Below are 20,177 nucleotides of genomic sequence, written 5' to 3'. Positions count from 1 at the left end.
AGGGGTCTCCACACGGCTGCTCCAGCACCCAGGGCTGCATCGGGATAGGTCCATGTAGCTTCTCCTTGGGGATGTCTTGTAGGGAACTGCTAAGGCAGCTGCACCCGGTGCAACCATCACAAAACAAGAGACCCGAGAACTAGAAAGGCGAGGCTCATCACCCATTTATGCCTCCGCCTGTCAATTAGCCCCACATGTGATTATCAGCCAGGCTGGCACAATTAACTAACTCAGTAGAACTATCCTATAGCACTAGTGGTCATGTGCTTTCATTTCTAATCATATCTGCTCTATCCTAAGAACCTAAGACATATGACTCACCATATCAAAATCACTGTATTTTAGAACTTCAATATTTTGGGAGGGATAAAGTCCTATGGAAATAATAGATTGGAAAACAAAATAAAAGTTCCTCTTGTCCACTAACATTACCACATATGACAGAGTTCAAGAAGCATGTTTGTTAAATTCATAGAATAATGCTTGCTTCCAAAGGTGGAATCATGTTCGCTGGAATATAACCTCAAGAACACGGTGTTTGCCTATTGTAAACATACCCCGCAAGCAGCAGGCACCCAAAATGTGTTCAATGAGTGAAAGAACAATCCCGAGCTGCCAAGTTCATGCCACTAACCTGCCCTCTCAACCAATACAAATGCAAGCTACTTTAAATATCTAAGGTAAGTATAATAGCAAACAACAACAAACATAACAAAACAAACCTACCTCCTATTTTAAAGTAAGCAAGCTGTATATCACTCTAGAGCAAACATATTTAAGAGTTAACTTTTTACACAACTCTTTATTTTGAATTAAGTGAAGATTTTCCATGCAATAATTCGCACACATTTTGTTTCATCTCGTTGACTGTGATTTCTACAATGAAACCTCATTCATTCCCTTTCTTCCCAATGTTTCCTGTTTCCATTCCCAACTTCTATCCTAATCCTCTTGAACTTTGTCTCTGAGTAAATGCTACATTTTTATTTCAAAGGGCTGATTATTCTAAGGTATGTTTATCTCCCTAGTCGTATTGTTCCTCTTATAGATCTTTCCATTGCTTGGTTGAAAAGTGACCCATGAGTGTGAGGGATTTCAAGGTCGGAATGGCCACTAAGGGCATAGTCTCAGGAATTTCACCAGCTGACCAACGAGCCTGCTCTATTTTTTATGATTTTGAGTTTCATTGAGCACTATCTTTAATCTCAAATCTGAAACATAAATAATGTTCAAGACAAGTCTTTGGTTCAAACTGAAGAAGTTATACTCAACAATCTTATTTCGTCAGTACAGTTAAATGTGTGATATTTTGATGAATTTATGTGAAAAAACATAACAATGAAAAATAAAATATATTTGCAATAGCGACCATAGTAGTGAGTCATTTATAATCCGACCCTGTAACATGATCCTTTTTCCTCTAAAATTTTCTTCAACAACACAAGTTTCTAACTACACAAGCTTTCAAACCACAAAAAAGTGATAAAAGAACTTCTTTTCATTTATCTTGCTATTAAGATATACAAATATGAACATCTTCATGTACATAACGTTTAGCTCTCCTTGATTACAACCTTATCAATTAATTTTTATCACTGACATTACAGAATTGAATTATTTGATCACTGGTATTTTGCTGCATAATATGATACCCTTTCCATGTGGGCTATACACAATTACAATGCCTCAAACAAAAAGCAAGGCCACAAAGCAATTTTCTAAATAATGAAGTCTTGCCAGTCTTTATAGCTTTATAAGTATGCTAGACATTAACATATATTACCTCTCACCCTCAGAGGAAATGTCTCAGTCAGGACCATTATTCAGATTTTATAAAGGATAAAAAGAAATGCTGCGGGAAAAATTCAATTAATAGAAAATACCTAGTAGACAATATAGTTAGAATTTAAGCCTAGGGCAGTTAGATTTCTTCACTTTTTTGTATGTTTTTGTGGCACTTTCTAACGCATTGTTATGTTTATTGAGACAAAAATAATTTTAGTACAGTGAGCTACCTACAATTAGAAGCCAATATAAATTGCTATAAAACTCAAGAAATGAATGCTTAACATAATGTGATATAGAAGTTATTATGTATATATAAATGCATTAAATAATAAGCATATGAAATTAAAGTCTCTCATACTTACAATAAATGTATCTTCTACTTTTGCAATTCCTTTTCCAAATATGGTCCCTAGTTGATCTCCGACTCCGGCCAACAAAAAACCAAAGAGAGGAATTCCCAGTAAGGCATAGATGATACAGAATATTTTCCCCCCTTCTGTACGTGGTGAGATGTTTCCAAATCCTAACACAAAACAAAACAAAAAGCAACAGAGCAAAAATGATCACCTCCGAGTTGATTAAGAAACTCACAACTGTTCTAGTAATTAAAAATTCTTTGATATGTACCACATAGTCTTATAGTGTACTTTGATACACTAAGCAAAAGTTTCAGTAATACACATGCTTTAAGCAATGTCCCAAGTGTTCTTAGATAAAATCATGAAAATTAAGAAGTTAATATATGCAATAAAGTTAATATCTTCATAAATACACTCTATCTCTCTATTATTGATAATTTTATCAATATAGAGGTGATATTTTAAAAAATTTAAGCTTTTATTGACACTTATTGTCATTTATTGAGAAGAGTGGTCTTTTTATAAGAGACTAATTTTAAAAAAATGATTTTATAGGGGGCTTGTATAACTCATAACATTCCATACGTCAATTGTATCAAGCATATTTGTACATATGTTGCCATCATCATTTCCAAAGCATCTTCTACTTGAGCCCTTGGTCTAAGCGCCTCTTTTTTTCCACCTCCCTCCGCGACCCTCCTACCCTCGTGAATCCTTGATCAATTACATATTGTTATTATCATTTCATATCTTACACGGTCTGTTGAAAGAGACTAAATTTTATTCCAAACCCACACACTCCCTTCCAGAGGATTCTGACTCCTAGCAGCCCCACGTAGAGTCTCTGAGACTGCATTCTTACCAGAGCAGACAGCCTCTTCTTTCTCAGTGGAGTGGCTGAGGGGTGTGGCCTGCCAACTTCATAGATCACAGCCCCATGCTTAACTTTAGTCAAGTAATTATCAACAACAAAAAGCAATTGTGCCTACCTACTGAAGAATTCTTTTAGTGTACCTACTTATCAAGAATTTTAGCTTTTTTCTTTTTGTTCTTAGCATCCATTGAGTTGATAGAGCAGAAATGCCACTGATTTGAACCCAGCAGATGCTCTGTGGGAGAAGATGCTGCGGTCCGATTCTGTCCAATGGCAGCCTTGCAAACCTCACGAGGAAGTGACTCTCTGTCTTAAAGGGCCCCTGTTTAGGTGCTGGCTTAACTGTATGTGTTTATGACATTAGAATAATTAACCACTGTGCCACCACGGTGCTACCAGCTGAGCATTTAATCATTGTGCCACTAGGGCTCCTTCCCCAAATGCCTCTACCATTGAATCAATCCCATTTCACAACAGCCTATAAGGCAGGGTAGATCTTCCCCTATGGGTTTCTGAGCCTGTAACTATTCACAGGATAGAAAGCTGCAACTTCTCTCGCAGAGCGGCTGGTGCTTTAAATTGCTGGATGATGGTTTGCAGGCCACCGTGTAACCACTACACTGCCAGAGCTCCTACATCCCTCTGAGAATGGCAGCACTCCAAAACCCAGACACCACCATCAGCTGGTGAGGAAGTGGAAAACCAGGAGCTCGCATTCACTGCTAGTGGGACTACAGAATGGCACAGCACTTTGTAAGACAGTCTGGTAGTTTTTTATGGCTATGTATGGGTTTACCTATGATCAAGCTGTGCTCCTAGTATTTACCCAAATGAGTGAAAAACTGTATATTCACAGAAAAATCTGCATATGAAACTTTATAACCATTTTATTAATAAGTGCCCCAAATTAAAAGCGACCAAGGTTTCCTCAAGAGGTGGCCCGATAAACAGACGGTGGGATTGCCCTGCAATGGAGTATTTTCCCACAAGAAACAGAACGGAGCTATCAAGCTACAAACCCAGGTGGAAGGACGTTAACAACATATTGCTACACGAAGGCCGCTCCTCTGAAAAAGCTCCCTCCACACTGTGAGTCCAACGAGAGGGCGTTCTGAAAGGGTAAGACTGGACCAGCAGCTGCTAAGACTGAGGAGGCTGGGTGTGGGAGGGGGAGGACAGCTCTATGGGACACTGGGCATTTCCAGGTAGTGAAAATCTTCTTAATGCTACTTTGTGGTTGTCACACGTTATGGAATTGTCAAAACACAAGACGGTACAGCACAAGAATAAACTTAACATAGATGTGGACTTCAGTTAATAAGAAGGTATTGATAGGTAGATATGCACTGCAATAAACGCACAACCCAAATGCAGAAGTGTGAGACGTGAATCAAAGGGGAAACGGGGCAGGGGTGAGAGGCACATGGGAAGTTTTGTATATTTTCACAATGTCCCTGTAAACCAACCTGCTTTAAGAAATAATCTATTAACAAGTAACAAACCCCCACCCTAAGGGTTGAACATTATTTTATGATCATTCCTGAATCTACCCCTCACTAAGTAAGTGACTTTGGGCCATTCATTTCCTCATCTGTTAAATGAATATACAGTTACTATTGCCGGGTCCATGCAATCAAAAGAACACAGTGTCATATTACAGGAAATGTCTTAACACGGTTCTATATTATTGTATGTGCTCAACATATGTTTGGCCCCAAAATGATTATTTTAATTACTGTTTGTAGTAATAATAGCAGATTAAAGATTACAGGATCAGTGTATTGAGCCCTATCAATATGCAGTTTCATAATCAGAGTAATGAGGCCAAGGTTGCTCTTTGCTCTGCACTATATTTGGAAGTTTTCTGGTAAATTGTGGGTGTCATTCTGTTTAAGGAAATTCAGCAGAGGAACAGAGGAAGGCACCTTTTCCCACTGGGAAAATGGGAACCCCAAGGATTTGAGGCATTTGTTCTGAAGAAGAGAGAACTACGAATGGGGAGAGGCAGGTGAAATGATTTAAACTAGTTGAATGATTATAACATGGAATTAAGAATGGACTTACTTTGCTTTAAGGCAGAGAAAAAAGTAATGGATGCAAACTATAGAAAGAGAGCCCATGCTAAAATAACCACTGCCAAAATCAGGTGGTGGCGAGAAGTAGGCCGGGGCCAGATAATCGCCTATAGTGCTTAAAATGTTGGACCTATGCGTGTTCTAGGATTCCTTACAATGCATATCTGATATGATTCAATATGTATATCATAGTTGACCATAGGTTATAGCTACTCACTCATATATTCAAGTATTTGTTGTGCTTTTACTGTTAGCCAGGTACTGTGCTAAGCAAGAAGGAGTCCTGGTAGTGTTTTGGACTAAGTATTGGGTATACGTATACCTCAAGGATAATAATTGAAGCTTTCCATCTGCTCCACAGGAGAAAGTTAAGGCTGTCTGTTCCTGTAGAGACATTACAGTCTTGGGAACGTTATATAAGGTGTCTATGAGTCAAAACCAACTGATGAAACAGGTTGGATGCTAGGCACTGGCGAAGCATCTGTGAAGTAGGCCGATCTGACCCACGCTCTCCGAGCTCCCAGTGCAGTGAGGAACTAGTTATATGCACACGGCACAAAGAACAAGGTGTGCTTGGCACATACACATTTTGGAATGTGACAAGCTGATTAGGAGTTCGTCAAGGGAAAGGGAGAAGTAATGTTAGTAGCAAAACTGTAGAGCCATGACTGTAAAGTTTTGGAGGACCAAAGAGAAACCGAGTATTCCAGTGGAAGGGAGCATGGCCACCGATGAGCAAGGGAAAGGCAGCTGAGGCGGCACAGAGAAGCACCACTCACATCCACCCTAAAGAACTGGGGCCATGCTGTGGGCTGGGACCCTGCACGCTACGAATAACAGGGTCCCATTTGCCATTTTTGAAGTTAATTCTGGCTACCGAGAGAAGGGTGTGTAGAAGGAGTCCCAAAGAAGAAAGAAGGACCAGGATGATGCCCAGGTTCTGAGAAGGGCAATGGATAGGTCTCCACAGTATTTTCTCTCATTTTAGTTAAATGCTTTTGCCCTCTAGGACAGTGGTTCTCAACCTTCCTAATGCCACCACCCTTTCATACAGTTCCTCCTGTGGTGGTGACCCCCAACCATAACATTATTTTCATTGCTACTTCATCACTGTCATTTTGCTACTGTTATGAATCATCATGTAAATATCTGACATGCAGGATGTATTTTCATTGCTACAACTTGAACATAACTAAAGTATAGTGATTAATCACAAAACAATATGTCATTAGATAGTGTGAAATATTTATTTCTAATGACAAATAAATAAGATGTCGTCTTGAAGTATGGTGTAGCATGGGTAACAGTCTTCCCACCGGATGCTGGTATGTGGGCATAGCTGTATGTGGGCGGACCCACCTGGAGACGGAGAGAGGAGCAGTGTCTCCGTTCCTAAGACCATCAGAAATATGTGTTTTCTGATGATCTTAGACGACCCCTGTAAGAGGGTCGTTCGACCCCCAAAGGGGTCACCACCCACAGGTTGAGAACCGCTGGCCTAGTAGATTCCAACTCATAAAAGGGCAGGCTTAGGGAACACGGCTGGCATGGAGGAAGGTAAGGAAGGAGAAACCTATTGCATGAGGCAGTTAGGAGTTTGGAAACCCCAAACAGCCGCCTGAGCTGCAAATACAGATAAGAGAGTAGATGAGAACTAAGGAAATGGGTGAAGACTCAAAAGAGAAGAAAGTTTAATATAAATCCCCAAGGATAATCAGCATTTAAAGTGAGGAGATAAAGAGGAGGTGCCATCTCCAGGAAACCTCCCTGGAAGGATGAAGGATACTATGTTGGGGCACAGGAGCTAGTAATGGAGCCTCTGTCCTTAGTCTGGAGTTAGTACTCCTTCGTTGGAATACTCTAGTCTAGAACTGCCCAGGAAGGGGAGGCTGGCCAGACCAGAAAAGAGGCCAATATCAGCCTTCGGAGCCAAGGTTCAGCCAATCAGGAAGGGCTAGTCAATAAAAGCATCGAACACTGAGATTGAGAGAAAATCCTGGTTGATGAGAACACCTGCTCTCAGGAGGACAGTATGTCTTTTGGAACATGAAACCTTAGCAGTGTGAGCCCTCCCAGACCTTGTATCATGAGTCTATTCACTTGTATCCTTTGTGATTATAATAAATCTGTAATCAAAGGTAGGGCTGTAATCAAAAGTATGGTGTAAGCAAGTCAGAAACCGGGGATGTCTTGTGGACTCCTGAGTTTGTGACTGCCACTGAAAGGAGAGTGGTAAACCAGCCCCTAATTTGTGATCAAAAGTTCAGAAGCTTAAGGCGATGTGTCGTCTCGCCCAACATGCAGCTGGAGTCTGCTGTTTAGCAGTCTGGAAGATGGTGTCCTTCTAATGTGCAATCGCTGCCCTAGCGCCAAGTGGGCAGGGTCCCTCCCGATAACATGTGCAATGCACGTGACATGATGTCTGCCCAACCTCACTTCTAAAGCATCTTCTGGTTTCACTCTTCCAAGATAGATATGTTCCATCTTCTGACAATTCATGGTATATGCGTTATTTTTTTGCCAACACCACAATCCACCCATGTACCAATTCTTCTGTAGAATTCCTTATCCATTGTCCAACTTTCACATACACAGGAGGGAACTGAATATAACATGGTTTGGTCTCAAAGTGACACCTTTGCTCTTTAACTTTCCGAATATTCCTGGATCTGCCCTGAGGCTGAACTGTAAGGTAGAGTATGTGCCTCAGCGATGGCATCCCTCCGAGAGTGCCAATCTCCAGCGCAAAGAGAAAAAGGAAAAAACAAAACAAGAAGTGAGTTTGCAGTTTTCTGACAAGAAGGTATTCCATAAGCCCTTCAAATTCTCCCATTATGAGAGAATCAAGTGGCTGTTTACAGGGAACCCATCAGTTTTTCCCTCTCTTCCCACTAAAAAATAAAAAATACACGTATGAACCAACAAAGAAAGACACGGTCCACATGACTGCATACCACCAAAGGATGTGTGAACCCAACTGAAAACTATATTGAGTAATAGTAGCACAGTACGCTAACCTTTTGCAATATTCATCTTTGGAGTGGTGTGGAGTTCCCGACCCTTACCCTAGTTAGTCAACAGCAACTCGGCTGCCTCAAAGTGAAATAGGACTGTTACAGATGAAAAGGAAACCATGTTCAATGTTGTTCAACTTTGCCTCAAACGATGTTCACTCCCAAAATGCATCCCACGAGGGAAGCAAAGCTTGAAGTTTATGGCACCAGCCAAGAGAGTGAAAGGAAATGCAGCCAGGCCAGTTTCTAAGGCGCGTGAGGGAACAGAGACGGTGGAGGGCAGGGTCATCAAAGATAAAGGTGTGGCAATGACCTGCAGAGAGAGAGGACCTGGGGCAGTGGAAGCATAACGGTTTCGTGGTAGTTTTCAGAAGTTTTGAAAGTGAACTGACTTCACATTGGTAGCTTGAAGTCAGCTTCATTGGGAATATTTATACCACTGAATCAAAAAGTACTATATGTAATGATTTTCTTGATTCGTTTTACACTGGCCGGCTGTTTGACATTTAGCAGGATGCCATTGAGTTAGATACATACAATCAGATTTGCGAGTCTGCTGGTGCTCTGTGCCAGAGATCAGGGTGGGAGCCAGTGATAGTAGACCAAACCTTGACATTTGTATGAGTACCTCGCTTGGAAAAGCCAGCAGCCCTTTTCACACCCCTCCTAAGCAAGGGCCTTCTGTGGCCAGTGGAAGCCCTCCTGTGGATTATCTAGCAGGAGGAGGCCCTGTATGTTGTCCTCATCTGAACGGTCTCAAGTCACTAACGTTTTGGGTCACAGTTTATTGGTGCTGTAAATAAATAATGCAGGTATTATTGTTAGTCGCTGTCAAGCTGATGCCATCTCATGGCAAATGTGTTTCAATGTAGAACCTTCTCCACAGTGTTTCTTGGCTGGCAGCTTAAGGGAAGCAGGCCTTTGCTGCTAAGTGAGTTCAAACTGTCCAGCTTCCCGTTAGCAGCCAGCACAAACCATTTGTACCACCTTCAAACCTTAAGTGGCTGCTTCTGTGACTTGGCTTCGAGTTGATTTGAGGCCTAGAGACCTTATAGGATGGACCAGAAGTACTCCAGAGGGATTCCTAAGCTGTAAATCTTCACAGGGCCCCGGCGTCGTTTACCAAGGCTTCTTTACGTAATACAAAATCCACTGCTGCTGAATCAATTCCCACTCATAGCTGCCCTGTAAAACAGAGTAGAATTGCCCACAAGGTCTCTAAGGTTGGGGCATTTAAGCAGACTGCCTCCCCTTTCTGGTGCAGAGTGGCTGGTGGGTCCGGTTCGCAGTATACTGATTAGCCAGCTTTTGCCATCATGGCTCCTTAAGTAAATCATACCCACTGTCACGCCAGCTCAGAGCGACCCTGTAGGACAGGGTAAAACTACCCCCCTGAGTTTCCTAGACTATAATTCCTTGTGGTAGAAAGCCGATCTTTCTCCCTTAGAAAAGACCGTGGTTTTGAACTGTTAACCTTGTAGTTAGTAGCCCAACACATAACCACTATACCATCAGGAATCTGAAATAAATAACCATCCTTAGAGCACTATAAACACTTCCCTGTCATTATTTGCAATAATCTATTTAATGTCTACCTTTCTCATTTGGCTATGAGTTTTATGAGTATAAAGCCTGATTTCTTTCCTTTTCTTTTTCTTATTTTTGAACAGTTTTACTGACATATAATTCACATATTGTACAATTCAGAAGTTCAATCATATTAAAGAGATGTGCAATCATTATACGACAATGATTTTTAGAATATTTTCTTTCTTGTACTCATTCTTATTAGCTCCTTCTTTCTTTCTTTTTTTTAACCATTTTATTGGGGGCTCATACAACTCTTATCACAATCTATACATCCATCCATTGTGTGTCAAGCACTTTTGTACATTTTTTGCCATCATCATTCTCAAAACATGTGCTTTCTGCTTAAGCTCTTGGTATCAGCTCCTCATTTTCCCCCTTCCTCCCCACTCCCCCCTCCCACATGAACCCTTGATAATTTATAAATTAATATTATTTTGTCACATCTTATACTGCCCGATGTCTCCTTTCCCCCATTTCAGCTGTCCATCCCCCAAGGAGGAGGTTATATGTAGATCTTTGTAATCAGTTCCCCCTTTCCACCCCACCTTCCCTTTACCCTCCTGGTATTGCCACTCTCACCACTAGACCTGAGGGATTCATCTGTCCTGGATTCCAGTTCTTATCTGTACCAGTGTACATCCTCTGGTCTGGCCAGATTTGTAAGGTAGAATTGGGATCATAATAGTGGGGGGGCGGGGGAAGCAATTAAGAATTAGAGCAATGTTTCATCATTGCTACATTGCACCCTGACTGGCTCGTCTCCTCCCCGTGAGCCTTCTGTAAGGGGATGTCCAGTTGCCTACAGATGGGCTTTGGGTCCCCATTCACAATGATATGACTTTTTGTTCTTTGATGCCTGACACCTGATCCCATCAACACCTCGTGATCACACAGGAGGTGTGCTTCTTCCATGTGGGCTTTGTTGCTTCTCAACTAGATTGCTGCTTGTTTAGCTTCAAGCCTTTAAGACCCCAGACACCATCTCTTCTTTTGATAGCGGGGCACCATCAGCTTTCTTCACCACATTTGCTTATGCACACATTTGTACTCAGCGATCATGTCGGGAAGGTGAGCATCATGGAATGCCAGTTTAATAGAACAAAGTGTTCTTGTATTGGGGGAGTACTTGAGTGGAGGCCCAATGTTCATCTGCTACCTTAATACAAAACCTCTGAATATATGCACATAGATCTATTTCTTCATCATCCTATATAAACATATTTACATATGTGCATCCCTGTATTTAGATCTCTATAAATGTCCTTTGCCTTCTAGTTCTTTCCTCTATTTCCTTTTACTTTCCTCTTGTCCCACTATCATGCTCAGCCATCATTTGGGTTTCAGTAATTCCTTTCGGTTACATTGCCCTCGATCAATCCCTACCAGGCTTCTTACACCCTCCTTGCCACTGATTTTGGATCACTTGTTGTTCCCTTGTCCCTGGGTTGGTTAATAACACTTCCTTTCCTCCCCTTCGCCCTCTTCCATGTCCCCCCGGGAACCATCAGTCCCATTGTTTTCACCTCCAGATTGTTTATCCAGCCTATCTTATCTAGATAGACCTGCAGAGATAATAATATGCACAAAAAAACAGGATAGCAAACAATGTGACAAAAGAAAACAACAACAACAAAAAATGACCAAAAAAAGAAAAGCCTGTAAATAGTTCAAGGTCTGTTTGTTGAACTTTAGGAGTGTTTTCCGATCAAGTCTGATGGGGTGCCATTTTATTTTCTAATATATTGCTTTTTATTATAACCCCATAAGTTTGGATAAAGTGATTATTAAGTGATGCTGAATCTAAAATCAATACTTTTTGACTGATTGACTGGTACTTGATACTCAAAACCTCACAATACTACAGAAAAGAATTATTTAAGAGAAAACACATGTAGAGAAACATAATTCAAATTTGAAAAATCTTTTTTTTTTTTAAATAAAATTATCTACAAAGTAATTAACAAATACTCTGTTTGCAATTAACCTTCCATAGATTAAAAAAGATAATGAAATGATTCTAAAATCAATCTATAATAAAATCAGTAAAAATAGTCAATAAATATTTTAAAGGAAAATGAATGTGAAACCAAGCTTTCTCCTAAATTTAAAAAATGTGCTCTATAATTTTAATAGTTAACACTATATGAAAATTAATCAACCATATTTTTTAAAAGCGTTAAAAAGAAATTTCAAAAAGAAAAAAGAAATTCCACCTGTAAATAAATTTACTGCTGATAAATACAGCATGTAAAAAGCGTGATATTCAATAAATGCTGATATGGTAGCAAGCTTGAAAACCAAACTCACACCCATAGAGTCCACAGCAACTCAGAGCAACTATAGGACCGGTGAAACTGCCCCAGTTAGTTTCCGAGACTCTAGCTCCTGACTGGAACAGAGTCTCCTCCGTCTCTCCAATGGGGGATGGGTAGCAAGCTACATGGAGCTAAATCTTTTCTCATATTATACATTAAATAGTATCAGATAGGTTAAATCATTAAGTATATGTATAAAATATGATAAAGAAATACTTGGAAAGAAAGGACAGTCATTCCCTAAGAATATGTTTCAAACCAAACCCCAAACTCATGGTCATTGAGTCATTTCTGAGTCCTGGTGACCCTACAGCACAGAGTGGAACTGCACCTCTGTATCCCCAAGACTTTGTCTGTGTATGGGAGTAGATAGCCGCCTCTCTCTCCTCTGAGGAGCAGCCAGGAGATTCAAACCCCTGCTGACGTGGGTAGCAGCTCTGTGCACAGCCCGCTGTGCCACCAGGGCTCTCAAGACTCCACCTAGGACAGAACTCCACATACCTCCAGTAAGGGCAAACATGACTACTGAATGACTGACTAATGCTGCACGTCAACAGAACAGAGTAAACAGGAAGCAGCAGGAAAATATTTTATTGTGAGTAAACAAATATCTAGAAGCCTTATTTCTGATCTCAGCATACCCCTTTTTAATCAAAGAGTAAAACTTCCATTTCACTTTTAAAATTTGCAGCTGATGATGATCTGAATTCATTGTATATTTATACTTGTGCTTTGAAATGTGGCCTTAAGCCACTGTTATTTGAAGATTTGCCTGTTACCTAAGAACATACATAGTTACTTGGAAATTTCTAATATCCATAATATTAAATTGATAAGGCTACAAAACATGGATAGTAACTAAAAGGTGGGCAAGTGGCCTCCATTCACATACAAATTCACTTCCTTGGGAAGACAGCAGACACAATTTGTAAGAAGCAACACTTTTCCTAAGGGTTGCCATTCTCCCCGCCCCTGGCGTGAGACTTACTGAAATTAAGCAGCAGAGGCAACCGGCAACCTATTTAGACTTATTGGCTTCAGCTTAAATACTTTGGAATTTAGAGTTCTATTTTATAACAGGTAGTTCATGAAAACTTTGATGAATTTACCAAGTTTCCAGGTAGAGGCAATAGTTTATTGTAAAAACCAAAACAACGTCACTGCCATAGTGACTCGTGGTGTGACCTCATGGCACAGAAGCGAGCTGTCCTGGTGGGTTTCCGAGACGGTAAGTGTTTATTGGAGGAGAAAGCCTCATTTTCCTCCTGCAGAGCACCTGGGAATTTTAAAGTGCCTATCTTATCATTAGCAGCAGCCTAACGTGCAACTACTATGTCACCAGGGCTCACTGTGAAACAGAAAGGCAAAGGAAATCTTATAAGAAAAACAGTAATTTTAAAAAAGAAATGAGACTGATAATCGTGGAAAAAGATTAGTGAATTGGAAGACATTTTTGAATGATTCATATAAGACCCAATGTACAAAAGAAAAAGGATTTAGAATAAAAATATAAAGGAGTACTAAAGAGATGATAAGATGGACCCCAGTCACCACGAGTTCCTGAAGAAGAAATAGACTGACTATCTGGAAAACAATATGTAAAATATTGTTAGCAAAGCATCTTCCAGAATTAAACGAGTGTGGACTCATAGAAATGACTATAAATCCACATGTAGACATATCATAGTGAAACTGAAGAACAGTGAAATGGGATAATGATACAATCTAAAAGCACTTGTAGAAATGGTGAGACATCATCGTCTGGCCTGCTCTAACTTCACCAAAGAGCAGAAGAATCAGCATCAGCATCAGCCTATGAAGCAGCGATCAGACATGCCGCCACCTTCCAACCTCCCAACCAATTCTGACATTCTCTGCCGGTTTGATACTTTATTGCAATGACCACACCAAGCTTACTTATACTATCACAATTATGTGATTTATTAGGGATGTAACCGATTACAGTTCAGGATCAGAAATACACTGAATACAATTCTTTGTTACAGAGAGTCTCTTCTCAGCCTGGCCCACAAATACTACTAGGCCCTTCCACCTGTTAGCTTTTGCCCAGTTCTGGAAAATGTTACAAAGATCTTTACCTTCTGCCAATCAATGCTCAGAGGCACCTCGCTCCTCCAGCAAGTCTTGTAATGGAAGACACCCAGCTTTCTCACTCTGAGGTCAGGAAGTTTACCGTGCCATCTCCTTCTAGTCTCTTGGTTCTGCTGTCTCTGTTGCCAGAGCTTTGGGGCCACTGTCTTGCTGTCCCTTGCCAAATCCAGTGCCACAGCTTTCTGTCTCTTGGATCGAGGAAGTTCAGCCCAGAAATCTCAGTTCCAAAGGACACACTTCATTTCTGGATTTTTTTTTTTTTTAAGCCCAGTGGAATGGCAAAACTGACCAATCTCCAAGTTAGGATTCCATCTACCTTATTTGGTAGATTCCATCTGCCTTTTTCTCCCACCCACCCTAAGGGTGCCATGTACTTTATTTTCATTTTAACCAATCACCTTGGTGGATCACAAACACTTCACATTTGCCTAAACATTTGATGGAAGTTATAAACACAACAGCTAGAAAAGCCAAATCGAGCAACTCACTGCACAACAATGCTAAAATATAATGAGGGGAAAAAACCTCTTTGTAAAGGAAAAATACATGCATTACCATGTCAAACTCACTGCCATCCAGTCAATGCTGACTGGTGGCGACCCCTGTGGTTTCTGAGGCTGTCATTGTTTATGAGCACAGAAAGCCCAGTTGTTCCCCCTCCAAGATGCTGGTACCATATATACTCATATATAAGCCGAGTTTTTCATTACATTTTTAATGCAGTTTTTGTGGTAAAATTAGGTGCCTCAGCTGATATTCGGGTTGGCTTATACTCAAGTATATACGGTAGTTTTGAACTGCCAACCATATGGATCACAGCCCAATGCTTAACCACTAGACAACCAGGGCTCCTTAAAATCACTGGAAAATAGTAGAGTAATACCTTCAAAATTCTGAGTGAACAAACTATTATCCTTGAATTTAATATTTGATTAAAATATCAAAGAGTAAGACTAAATTTTAACCATTTTTAGTGATACAAAGTCCTTGACATTCAAGGAATTCTCACTAAAATAAAATACACTTCAGAACTACAAATTTCAGAAGGAAGGCAGTCCAGAATGAAAATAAGGCATTGGAAAACAGAAGCGGGCACAGAAAATCATAGGGAATAAAACAGAATATTCAATCAGCTACCAACTATTAAGTAGGTTACATATTTGAGGAAAAAGCATGGCGGCTAGGAATGACCTCTTCCTGCTTCCGCAGGGAGAAAGCAAATCCAACTCCACACCATCCCCAGGCCAGTTCCCACAAGGTGGAAGTCAGACATGTCTCCGTTCTTCTTTACCCTTTCTGGAAACCAATTGTCACTGGCTTGGCACTCTCCCTCTCTGCTTCTCCTCTGCCACCACCTCCCCACATAGGAATGCTGTGCTCTAAAAGACCCGCTCTACAACAGATGGTCCTGAGACTGCCCAGTCCTACTCGGAGCTGGCTCACCTGATGCCCAACAGAGTGAACAAACTCACCAATCACCTCCTATTAGTTCCATGCACCCCGTTGGCATGCTCCCACTCAGCTATATGGTGGGAGTTACAAAGTCTGTAGTTAAAAGAGCCAACTAATTCAACTTTGCCACATTATTGTTTAGGTAAAATGCTATAAATAAAAATTATTAGCTAAAACAAACGTTAAAAAAATAATAAAAACATCAGCAAAAGGTCAAAATTTACACCAGCAATCATAATGTAAATAGATTAAACACAAAAATAGAGACTGATAATTTACATAACAATCTCACAAATCTGTTGAAAATAAAGTGGTAGAAAAGAATGATCAGAAAATGCATATATATAAAGCAAGTGAGTTTGATAATATTAATTTCGCTCACTGTCATGGAATCAATTGCAATTTTCAGTGATCCTATAGGATCAGAGTAAAATTTCCAAGACTGCAAATCTTTATGGGAGTAGAAAGTCTGATCTAGATCAGGGTCTGTGGTAGTGATATAAAGTGGTGTCAATTTGGGACTTAGAACTATGAGTGAAGGGGTGGAGCCTCGTCTGTCAATTGGGTCATAGCCAATGAGACCCCTGTGTGGGCATGGCCTTCTCCTGAGAAATCTGGGAAATCTGGTATTTCCTCCTTGGAGGTGGGAGACACCTCTCTCTCTGCTCACTCCCTGGGAGACATTGCAGCTGACAAGACATATGGAACTATGCTAGCGCCCTGAGCTGGAGAAGCCACATGGACCTACCCTGATGCAACCAGGCTTCTGAAGCCGGAGAAGCCACGTGGAGACCCCTGCCAGCGCTGAGATGCTTACAAGGCCACTGGATCCAAAGACTTTCTACCCACTGCCCTGTGATCATCCTGCATTCAGCATCATTGCATGTGTTTTATGAGTCCGAAGAGGACTTTTTAGATTGGTATCAGACATATGGGCTAATATCAGACTTATGGGCTTGATATGGACTGGGTTGGGATACTTTCTTAATGTACACTTACCCTTCATATAAAACTCTCTCTTATACACATAGGAGTTTCTGTGGACTTGTTTCTCTAGTCTACCTGGGCTAACACAGGTTCTGAAACTACCAGTTGCTCCACAGGAGAAAGATGAAGTTTTCTATTCTGAAAAACAGTATCAGAAACCCACAGGGGAAGTTACACGCTGTACCGCATGGCTGCTAGGAGTCAGAAACCACTGGATGGCAAGGAAGTTTGCATCTCTGCAGGATCAGACTGCCACCTCTCGTACAGAGGCATTGATGGATTTGAACCCCTGACCATTCTCTCAGCAGCCAAGTGTTTAACCACTGTGCGCCCAGGTCTTCTATTCAACATATTAATTCACTTACTCTCACAATAACCATAAGGAGATAGGTACTATTATTTTCATTTTTCAGATGAGGAAATTGAAATACAGATGGGTTAAATCACATTCTCAAGATCACATAGCTAGTAAAGGGATAGAGCTGGGATTCATAGCCAGGTTTTTCAGCCTAGTGGCTGGGCACATTACACCGTGTCCATTGCCTGTAATTAATAATAATAATAAATAATTTTAAAATTGTTTAGAAAAACACAAAATTCATTAACAATTGCAATTAGGTCTCTAAGAATAAATATAATAAAGAATATATATATATATATATATATATATGTATGTATTTTGGGAATAAAATGACAAAATATTATTGAATGGCTTAAAAGAAGATCTGATGAAATTAAGAGATATAAATCAAAGAGAAGATGATGTATTATAATTCTGGACTCTGTGCCTAGGATCCCATTTCTTAGTTACAGAATAAAGGTGGAATTAAGGCCTGACTTTCATAGAGGGTGTGAACCAAGTCCCACCTGCTGTGTCCTTGGGGACATCTTTTGGCCTATTTTACTAGAGAGTGTGACTTAAAACTCAATACTTGGTTTTCCTTGGGGATACAGTCAAGTAAAAGACAAAGACTATACTTCCATCAAAGTCATTCCTTGGTATATCGGAGTCATCTGGGACACAGAGAGAAATCTGAGGACCATTGGAAGAGCCCATCCAAGATCTCTGTCTGAAGTGACAGAGGCCGCTGAGGCCAGACACACCAGAGATTGTGGCATGGAGGCTCAGAAGAGCAGTGCTGAGAGTATGGGGTACCTTGTTCTCTCATCTGGCCTTCGACGATAGGCCCATGAGGCAGAATGGCAGGTGGGCTGGCTTCCTGGCCCACAGAGGCTGAAAAATTGAGGACCTGAGAGAGACCTGGTTTCTGGCAGAGGAGAGGTATTGTTCTGGACCAAGAATCGTATCCTTATTGTTTACGGATCCTGACTTGCCGTAACCTATTAACTTCCCTAATAACTCCCTTCTTCATGAATATCGTCTGTGCGTTCTGTCTGCTCATTGCAACCCAGCATAGATGTTGAGTGGGAGGAGCATTTGGTATCCGAATAGGTAAAGAAGGATGGACAACAGAGGCATGTCTGACCCCTGCCTCATGACAATAGAGAAGCCAGAGGAGGTCAGATATGTCCATCCCTCATGGTGTTTACTGCAAAGAGATTAAAGTTTACAAATTTATTCATAAATACAATTACAATAAATATCTCCAAAGAGATTTTTACATAACTTGATGAACTTACTACTACTATACATAAGGCAGTGAGAGCTGGGAAACATTTTCAAACCTGAAACAGAATATGATGGAACATTTTGCCTCTAGCACTGAGAAGCCCACTACAACTTTGTACCATGGCACGGTTAAGATAGGATAGTGTTGGAGGAGGCTCTGAGTGGCACGAATGATTTATGCTTGGCAACTAACCAGAAGGCAGGCTATTTGAATCCACCTAGTTTTGCCAAAGGGCGAAAGGCCTAGCAATCTGCTTCCCTAAAGAATGCCTCCCAGAAAGCCCTCTGCAGCACAGTTCTACCCTGTAGCTCATGGGGTTACCACGAGCTTAAGCTGACACATTTGGCATTTGCTTTGTTCTTTTGATACTGGAGAGGGAGGATCAGATCCACATGCAACATCGATGGAAGCAGCAGTCAGGGAAAAAATCAAATGACATTCATTGCATTGGACAAATGTGCCGCCAAAGACCTCATTACAGTGTTAAAAAGCGAAGGAATCCCTTTGAATAAGAAGGTGTGCTTCAGTGAAGCCATAGTATTTTCAACAGCCTCCCGGGCATGTGAAAGCTGGACTCTGAATGGAAGGCGAAAGAAGCGTGGATGCCTTTGAATTACGGCACTGGCAAAGAATATTAAATGTACCAGAGGCTTTCAGATGAAAGAACAAATTGTAAGAAGTACAGTCAGAATCCTCATTTGAAGGAAGGATGGTGAGTGACTGTATCTCATGTACTTCGGACATGACAGCAGGGGCGTCTAATCCCTGGAGAGAAGGGCAACGTGCTTGGTGAAGTAAAAGGTCAGTTGGTGCCCAGCTATCAAAAGATAGAGCATCTGGGGTCTTAAAAGCTTGAAGGTAAACAAGCGGCCATCTAGCTCAGAAGCAACAAAGCCCACATGGAACAACATATCAACCTGTGTGATCACGGGGTGTCGAACGGATCACTGAAGACAAATGGGTGCATAAGCAAATGTGGCGAAGAAAGCTGATGGTGCCTGGCTATCAAAAAGTATAGCGTCTGGGGTCTTAAAGGCTTGAAGGTAATCAAGGGCCATCAAGCTCAGAAGCAACAAAGCCCACATGGAAGAAGCACACCAGCCTATGCGATCACGAGGTGTCAAAGGGTTCAGGTATAAGGCATCATCAGAACAAAAAATCTTACCATAGTGAATGATGGGGGGAGTGCGGAGTGGAGATTCAAAGCCCATTAGTAGGCCACTGGAGATCCCCTTGCAGAGGGGTCTTGGGGAGGAGATGAGCCAGTCAGGGTGCGATGTAACAACGATGAGAAATACAACTTTCCTCTAGTTCCTAAATGTTTCCTCCCCGCTCCCACTACCATGACTCGAATTTGACCTTGCAAGTCTGGCTAGACCAGAGGATGTACACTGGTACAGATAGGAACTGAAAATACAGGGAATCCAGGGCGGATGAACCCTGCAGGACCAGTGGTGTGGGTGGCAAGGCCGGGGAGGGTAGAGGGAGAGTGGGTGGGAAAGAGGGAACCGATTACAGGGAACTATATGTGACCTCTTCCCTGGGGGACAGACAACCGAAAAGTGGGTGAAGGGAGATGTCGGACAGGGCAAGATATGACAAAATACCAATTTAGAAACTATCAAGGGCTCATGCGGGAGAGGGGAGCGGGGAGGAAAGGGAAAAATGAGGACCTAATGTTGGGGGTTTAAGTGGAGAGAAAATGTTTTGAGAAACGATGTACAAATGCGCTTTACACAATTGATGTGTGTATGGATTGGGATAACAGTTGTATGAGCCCCTAATAAAATGTTAATAAAAAAAAAAAGGTCAGTTTAAAAGAGGAAGATCCTCAAAGAGATCCTCCTTGTTGTTCCAGTGAGATGCAAAACCTGTATCACTACTTGCTGAAAACATCAACCAGGTCTTCTCTGATGCCTTACTTTTCTGTGCTGTCTGCTCTTACTGCTGGTACAACTGTGGCCCTTCAATTATGATGTT

The 20,177-nt window shown here is 41.2% G+C and overlaps 1 protein-coding gene across 2 annotated transcripts in view; it reads right to left on the bottom strand.

The window, feature by feature from the left end:
- KCNK2 (potassium two pore domain channel subfamily K member 2) overlaps positions 1-20,177 on the bottom strand; it is a 247,703-nt gene that overhangs the window by 56,791 nt on the left and 170,735 nt on the right. For both annotated transcript variants that reach the window (XM_004699895.4, XM_045298085.1), the window contains exon 4: positions 2,151-2,311. In XM_004699895.4, coding sequence (XP_004699952.1) covers positions 2,151-2,311 — 161 coding nt within the window. The remainder of the gene's footprint in view (positions 1-2,150; positions 2,312-20,177) is intronic.

The sequence above is a fragment of the Echinops telfairi genome, unplaced genomic scaffold, assembly GCF_000313985.2.
Source record: "Echinops telfairi isolate 266 unplaced genomic scaffold, ASM31398v2 ScPeMD7_7424;HRSCAF=8462, whole genome shotgun sequence".
NCBI classification, from domain to species: Eukaryota; Metazoa; Chordata; class Mammalia; order Afrosoricida; family Tenrecidae; genus Echinops; species Echinops telfairi.
The sequence above is the reverse complement of the archived record's forward strand: the minus strand, read 5'-3'. Positions and strand labels throughout refer to the sequence as shown.